Source organism: Crocodylus porosus, unplaced genomic scaffold (genome assembly GCF_001723895.1).
Source record: "Crocodylus porosus isolate Cpor-Errol unplaced genomic scaffold, CroPor_comp1, whole genome shotgun sequence".
Lineage (NCBI taxonomy): Eukaryota > Metazoa > Chordata > Crocodylia > Crocodylidae > Crocodylus > Crocodylus porosus.
The window spans coordinates 29962265-29970847 of NW_017728931.1; the positions used below are offsets into that span (position 1 = coordinate 29962265).

The window sequence follows — 8583 nt, forward strand, 5'->3', positions numbered from 1 at the left end:
TGGGCAGCACTCCCAGACCTAGCCCTGCCCATTCCCCTCCCTTTTTCCCTCCCTCCCTGTGGGGCCTCAATCCCCACTCCCCAGACTTACCTGGATGGAGCTGCAGCAGCTGCTCTCCACACTGCCTGGCTGCCATGTGCATGTGTGTGCACATAAGCATGTAATGCTCCCTGACTGACTGCCCTCGTCCTGCTCCCCCCCATCCCCAAGCAGTCCCTTGCAAGCTGGAACTCTGCCAGTCTGAAGGGGGAAACCCACCATTAAAAGGATAAAATCTACATTTTTCTTCTTAAAAAGAGAAGATCCATGTTTTTCTCCTTAAAAGGAGAAAATCTGCATTTTTCCATGGTGAATGGAAAACCTAGATCCCTGTTCATAAAACAAAAAAAAAGGAAAATGTACTTGTGTCATACATATTAATTTATATTAGATGATGCTAAAAGAAGGAAAACAATGTTCTATGATTGATATTAAATGGGAAAGTCTTTAATTTAAAATGATATTATACAACCCCATTTTAAGACCTTCAGTTTTAGACTTTTATGAGCTTGCATTCCCTAGATCTCTTATCCTTTCCTGATTCCTATATTTTCTATGTGATTTTAGACAATGTTTTCATTCCCACCTGTTAAATGGAGTGAAAGTGTTTATTTTCTCCAACCGTTTGAATGTTTATTTAGTTTGTGACCAAGTTTGGGGCAAGATCTATTTGTTCCTATGTTTCACCAAAGTGAGGACTTTTCGGTGTTGGTGACTGTGGGCATGAGTCTATATGAGATGTTTACCATGGAGTTGCCTAATTAGCTGTGCAGTAAACATCTTGACATCTACACATGTGACCCTATCCTGTTCTATCCAGCTATAGAGTTTTTTCATGCGCAGTAATGCATGTGGAGATGCTGACCTGGCTGGGTGGGGCATGGAGGGTTTTTCAGTGTGGAGGCTGCCTGCCCGTTAGCCCTGGACTGAAACACCCTCAGGTCCTAGCCAGGTCCTTTGTAGCACATTGCATCAGGTCAGAGAAGCCCTGGGCTGGCAGGCTTACCACCTGTGCCCCCTGCCAGCTGAGGTTACTCTGACCCTGCTCAGTGGGCTGCAGTGGGTGCATGTGCTAGTGTGGTGCCTGGGAACAATAAACTCCGGCACAATATGTGCCAATTTATTGCTTTGAATTAATATGCATGTGTAGATGCACCCTTTGTAATCTAAACTATAATGAAGGCAAAAATGTATACCAAGATCCCTTCTAGAAAGTGAGATTTCTCCATTCAAGATCTTGGGAAAGGTGACCTCACCTGTGTTTTCTATATCACAGGAGTTTATTAATGCTGAGTGTTAAATGATTGAGGTCTTGCCTTCGATTAAACCCTCTATAAAAATTCAAAATGTTGCTTACCTCCCTAAAACCCACTTGCCCAAGATGCGAATAGGATAAATCAAACTGCCTAGTACCAGTAAAAGTATAGTCAGGACTATGTTGCTTGGAGAATATATTAAAAAACTAACTCCTTGCAGCCCCAGAATTTTGTGTTCTCAGCATTCATCCCCAAAAAGAAACAAAATCCTATTGTTTTCCTGTTATGGCCAGATTGTTTCTTGATAAGGGATGTAAGAAGAGGGAAAAATCCAAAATGGTGTTCTCATTCATTTTCTTTGCAATTCTGTGGGTGCATCTACACATGAAATTAAGATAGAGCAATACACTCTAGCACAGTTCATGCCAGAGTTAATAGCTCTGGGCACACCTACATGTGTGCCCAGGACAACAGCACCGAGTCAGGGCAGAGTAGCCCCAGGCTGGCAGAGGGCCCAGGGGGTCAGTGGTATGTCAGACTCTGGGTTGTGGCATCAGGCAGGAGGATGGTTGGGGCACAAGAGTGCTAAAATGTGGGGCTAGGCAGCAGGCATTCCCCATACCTTAGCACCCTTGTGTCTCAGTCAGTATCTGTTCTCATTTACATGCGTGTTTTACTACGTGCACATGTGTTTCACTCCAACAGTACAATCTTATGGGAAAGTTAATTAATTTAATGTGCCCTAATACTGGCACACATATAGATAGTGACACTTTACTGTGAAGTTAATTAGTCTCCTTGGCAGTAAAGTGTGTGTGTAGATGCATCCAGTGTTTCTTTACACTCAAAGTTGCCATAGTAAAATATATGGATTTGCATTTATTTATTCAAAGACATATCACAAATGATGGCAATGCTACCTTCCCCTCAGTAAGCCACTACCCTGACCTAGTGATCAAGAAGTGGGAGACTAATTCAGTGTATGTGTTCATTCAGGCTCTGATTCAGCATGGTACTTAACCATATAAGTAGTCCCATGACTCCTGTGGGATTACCTACAGCCCTTAGATTAGGCATGTATTTAAGTAAGTTTGGTCAATCAAAACTTTGACCCTTGGGCCTCCAATAAGTGGGCCAGTATAGGTGCCAGTTATAAGTTTTTAAAGAAGACACTGTGGGTGCAGTGTCTGCTTAACTGTACAGTAGACTAATCTGCTGCCGCGCTATTAGACTGCAGCAAACAAATTTTTGCCACTGTAAGATAGTACTGCCAGGGACCAGATCCCTACCTGCTGCCTAGTTGCACAACTCTTCTCTTTGGGCATTACCAGCCCCAGCTAGCCCCTCTGCTTCCTGATGCTATGACCTGGAGCCCAGGGATGCTCCACCTGGGGTCAAATTGCTGCAGTCCCAGGCACACTTGTAGACACTGTGCTTGGGAGACTAAGTCTGGCATGAACTGCACTGGAGTTTATCACGTCACACTAATTGAACGTGCAAATGCACCCTGTGAATAAGAACTGTAGCATGCACATACAATTTTGTGTTTTGCTATTGAAGTATAATGTTACAGTTTATAGTGACTACATGAACATTTATAATTTCATTCAGACATTTTTGTCATTGGGGTGCTTGCTACAGTAAGTGCTTTGTTAATATACATCTTACAACAGAGTGTTACTAAGTATCTCATAGGATAACAGACACGTTTCTATGTGTTTCTGTAGTACCATATCTTGGAAAGATAAGAAAATCCAAAGAGCTTACCATACGGTGTAAGATGCAGTGGCTGTGAGGAACAGTTTGTCAAAATGCTTATTCTCAACTTTGATTTACAAAGGATCTGGTTTGGGACCATTGTTGCAACACTCCAGATCTTCCCAGTGTTTTTCTTCAAGTCAAAAGCAGGACATGAATCTCGTATTCTGCAGACATATGAAGACATATGATAAAATTATTTTCAATTTTATGCATATCATTTCAGCTTTCCTGTCACATGAAGGAGACAAAACTACCATAAGATGCCAGTAACAATAGAATGGTTCAGCGTCGAGGAAACTAACTATATTTATATGTAGATTCAGAATATAATGGCAAGAGTAGGTTTTCTTCTGATACCTTGGTGAGATAACTGCTGCCTCTTCCATATTTTTCCAAGGTATTAGCTAAGATTGAATAAAAATGACTGAAAAATTTAAAAAATATTTCAAGAGAAGGGACACATTTTCTAAACAAAATTTCAGATACATACGCACAAGTTGTAATTTTTAACTCGCTTTGGGACAACACCTGGAACCTTCATCACCAAAAACATGAGCATTTCTAACTTAGGTTTAAGGAAAGCTCCTTTAGATGCTAATAAGTAAACTGTAAAAGCCATTGAGCTAGATCACTAACTGCCTCTGTTTCAGTCCTGGTGTGGCATTGGGTGCCATTTTCGTGGTGGAGCACGGTGGGCGCACCCATGCTTCTGATCGTCTGAGGGGCCCTAGAAAACCTCATGGCTATCATCTAAGGTTAAACGCACACCCTAAAGCAAATCCACTTTATCTTATCAACTGAAGTTTTCCAGTTCACTATTTAGCCAAATGCTTTAATAACTAAAATCAAATACTCTTTAGTAAGCACAACTGCATTCCTTTTTTTGTGCAAGCAGTGTTTTGTTGCTCATGCGCTGGCAGCACTTCATGTGGTCTTCAGTTACAGTTATTATTTGTGGTGTAGCTCTCTGTTATATAAAGCTCTTCATTATAAGGTTACTTCAGGGTTGGTTCCTAACTTGGTTAGACAGCAGTATTGTACTGTGTGCACATTCCTATAGCGTGGAAAGAAACCCTGGGCTTCCAATATTATAAGACAATGAAGAAGTATGTTATTTCCCATGAAAAGCCGGGGGCAGAATGGTTTACTGGTGTAACAGGAAATGAAGTCTGACAGCACCTTTAGTACAGGAGCTTGATGTATAGCAGTAACAAAAGTGATTACTGTACAAAGGCTGCTTTGGTGACCTATGTAAAAGTAGTGAGCAAGGTACACGTAAAAGAATTTCATGATTACAAGCTTCATCCTCTTAAGGTATCTCTGTGTAAAGGCCAATGATTGAATGAGTCTGGAGACCAACATACCCTCTCACTCTCCCAGGTTGACAGGACTGAGGAATATCTACACTGTTTGCTGAACAAGCTGCACCTGTTCTGTGTATAAAAAGATGACTTATTTCTAGTAATTTGGTATAGCATGATGCTTACTGCCATGAAGTGCAGCAAAGTAGCATGAAGTAAACTTGTGGTCTGCAGAAACTGAAGGAACTCTATACTTTGTAGCACAGAACCATGACATTGTCAAAAATGGCATGTTTTTCTGGTATCAAATTCACTTTAAACAGTATTCTGAAGCTACTGCTGGACGAACATTTGCTCTGTGTCCGCAATTGTACCAGGAAACTTGATAAAGGGTTTTGAAAACTGTTTTAAATTTGATATATGTACAATGAAATGTTTCAATTATAGACTGCCACCTGTACAAATATTACCTAGAGAAAAACACAATGGGTTTCTATTTGAACTATAAGCTAGAACTGTAAGTTTGCATGACATGGAGTTTGAATTATCTATCTTGCCTCTGATTTATAAAACCTGCCAGTTACTGAGATTCATTGGGGACTTAGAAGAAGCTTGCTCACTAAGACTGAATGGGTTAGTTGTCTGCAAATCTATTTGAGATTTTTCGTCATCTTTTCTTTGACATGACATTTTCTCCTGAGGATACTTTCTCATTTGATACAAGAAAAACAAAGTTAAAAAAAAAGCCTGGGACTGACACACAAAACAAGTTGCACAAAGTAGAAGAGCTTGATTTGTATCAATCTTTCTAATACTGTAAATAAACACATTCATTCAGGAGGAAAAAAAATCAATACGGAGCTTTTCCTGTAATTGGACTGGAAAATTAAATGCAAGATGTTTGGACATAACAATCTGAGTAACTGACGGGAAGGTTTGTCATATGGAATATGCTTCCATGAATCTGATGTTATTAGGATTGAATTTAGATTTAGACTGATGAACAGTGGAAAAAAAAAAGATTGAGAACTCTGTACAGTGACATGTTTGGAAAAAGGGCACTCTTTTTGGAGCTGGAAGTATATTCAGCTGTTAATTTCAGGGAACACAATTTAGAAAGAAATGTTTGCACAGACAGTGTTTGACTAGTCTACAAAAAGCAGAATTGTTAAAGCTAAAATTATAATTTTCTTTCCACTTAAGTGTAAACGTGGGGAGGAAATAGTATTGGTTGTACCCTTAAAGACTTCGTAATGAATACAAACAATGGGGCTGAACTGTATTTTCATAGTCAGTCTTACGTTTTGTATTACTTAATGTTCTTGGGTTTTGTATGAGCTTTCCTTTTTTTTTTTTTCTTTTTAGAAAGAAAAACTGAAGAAGGTACAACAAATAGCAAAACTTCATTTCCCATCCATAGTAGCAAGTATAACTGCCAGTGGCAAATGATAATTGCACACAATTACAGAATGTGGCCAAATCAGAATTTTCCTTGAGTGGAATAAAAAGCAGTTCTGGTGTCAGGGAGGTCTCCTTCCACCAGATTTTAATGTTTGACTCCAAACTCCAGGGATGCTAAAACTGTTCAAAAGACACAATATGCCAGGAAATATATTTTAAGTTCAATACAGTGGAAAACATCAATGTTGAAGAGATCTGGTTATATATGTCAGTAACAAAGTGGAGGGATAGGAAGACAGACTTTTCTGAACTATACTTACTTGTCTATTTTAACCTCTAAAATGAAATTAAGAGTATTTTTACATTTTAAAAAGCTATTTGGAATTGTGATAGTATGAAGAAATGCAGGAATAATGATCTAATAAATGGAAGTAAGAGAAACTTCACACTTGGCTGAATAAAGTTTTTTATTACTTACTTCTTCACTGCACTGCAAAAGAAGGCTGTGCTTTCATTACTCCCTTGATCCACTTCAACCAGCTGGATTGACCAACCTGCAAGCTAAAAATATCAAAATTAAAACAAGATAAAAAGAGCTCACTTAATGTACGTAAGAAGTACTGCATCATCATAGCATAGGGCCCTGATGTTGCAATAAATTCAATGAGGACTAACTTTCATTAGCGTATTTCCATGGATTTAGACGGGGCTCCAAGACAGCAGAAATGATCCAATGGATTTCACTGGGCACATCTACATATGTCCCCATGGTGCCTTTGTTACTGTCATTTAATACTTCGTTTTGGAAATACTAAATGATGATGCAGTAACAGCTCATACTGTGCCACACGCGTGGCGCAGTTATTTTTAGCTGTTATGTTGCTGTAGCAACGTGCTGTACCTAGAGGGCACTTTGCTACAGTGATGTAGCTGCAGCATCACAGCCCTTGCCAGTAGATACTACGTCACCATAGCATCACGTGTAGAAGTGACCACTGAAATATACATGAGTTCTGGCAACTCAGGACATTATAATACAACCTGAATCCCACTAGCCATTAAGTCCCCCACTCTCCATTTGAAAAACATACGGAACATAATTTTTCTTCAGCGTTTCCCACTGGTCAAAAACTGAAGTGAACTCTGAGAGCAAAAGCTGTAAGTTTAAAGATGTGAAAAGGACACACTGAAATTGCGTTGATTTTCAATGCTTAATTCCTCCCCTTCTTCCCTTGGAGGTTCAAGATTCCCCTGTCCAAATCTCTGCAACCATTCAATTAGCAACAGTAGGAACACAACCTATTCTGAGTGAGCATTAAAGCAGTGGCACATATATTTAGATATGAGAATAACAGTTTGAACTGTTGTTCTGGGCCACAGTGTCCTCCTGTATTGTTAATTGTATATTGCCTAGCTGCTATATTTCATATTACAGAGAGTATTTTTTTCATATGATATATACGAGAACTTAGAAACTTTGTGCCTGAAGAACTATTTATTCATATCCACCTGGAATGCAAGGCTTTGGAACAATTGTTGAAGGAAAAGAATAACTAAAGACAGAGTGATGTGAAAAATAGGATTAAATATGACATGAGTTTATCAGAGGCAGACTGTGGTTTCCTTCTTTGATATCTGTTTTTTTTAGACAAAGGGATTTTAGTAGATCTTTTTGGACTGCCCTAAAGCATTTGCCACACTGGAAATTATAAATTAAGCTGGAAAAGATGGGGGTAGTACAAAGAGCTTTATGGTGGGTAATGCACTGGATAATGAGGAGACCACAGTAGTTTATGCTGATAGAAGTCCTGTTGGAATGGAAGAAGGTTAACTTGTGAAGGGAATAAATCCCTCAAGATTCTGGGATGGATTTTCATTAATCATCTTGGCCAAAAGAGTAGGAAAATCCTAATGAAATGTCTTGATGACAGATGGAATATTATTCACGAAAAAAAAATCACACCAAAAAACTGGATGAATGCAAGACTGGAATAAGAGAAATGGAATGAAAGTTAATAATACTAATGTTAGGGTGACAATATTTGGATACAGAAAGCACTGGATTTGCAGATGTATAAAGGCTTTAACCTGTGGCCTAGCAAAAGCTGCTGACCACAAGGCAGAATGATAGCTAAGCCAGTCATTTGCTTATGCTAACTAACCATCTTAATTGTGTTAACCATTTTTCTGGAAAAAGCAGCAATTAAGCCCGTGTGCTGTGAACCAGCGAGGAACAAGAAAAGATACAGGGGCCCAAAAAAGGTGGAATATGGTACAACCTGAGACAGAAAAATAGACTGGAATGTGAAAACCAACACGTAACTGGTAACGGAATCAGAAATGAACATATGCAAAAAGGTGAATGGTGACTGGTGAAGAAGCCTCCAGAAGTTTCCAAGTTTTGGTCAAAGTCCACCCATTGACTGAAGAGCAGGAGTCAAGGTCTTAGACATGCTCTCATAGCAAAAGACATATAAATGAGTAAAATGCATAGTCAATTTTACGCTAATGAAGCACACAGTAAAGAGGCGGAGCTTAAGATGGGAGAAAAAATGGGTAGAACAAAAGGAGGGTCAGGGTGGAATAAATGGTAATGAGTATAAACCAAAGTGTATAAATATGTGAAAAAAACTATTGTTCATTGATGCTCCCCATGTTCATAGACTGGGTATCTGTGAGGGAGCTCACCCGAAGCTGTCTCTATTCTGAATAAAGCTGTTGCGAGCAATGTGTACAAGTAACGTTTGCTCCCTGTCTGCTCTGGCTAATGAGTAGCAGGACTTATGAGTGACTGGATAGTCGTCTCCCTAGTCACTGGGTGCCGC

General features: G+C 39.4%; 1 protein-coding gene across 1 annotated transcript in view; it reads right to left on the minus strand.

Moving 5' to 3' along the window:
- The window catches only part of PIK3C2G (phosphatidylinositol-4-phosphate 3-kinase catalytic subunit type 2 gamma), a 340743-nt gene extending 334304 nt beyond the window's left edge, over positions 1 to 6439 (minus strand). The window contains exons 1-3 of the mRNA XM_019543878.1: positions 6434 to 6439; positions 6237 to 6319; positions 3063 to 3220 (exon numbers count right to left, since the gene is read on the minus strand). Coding sequence (XP_019399423.1) covers positions 3063 to 3220; positions 6237 to 6319; positions 6434 to 6439 — 247 coding nt within the window. The remainder of the gene's footprint in view (positions 1 to 3062; positions 3221 to 6236; positions 6320 to 6433) is intronic.
- Between the last annotated feature and the right edge of the window lie 2144 nt (positions 6440 to 8583).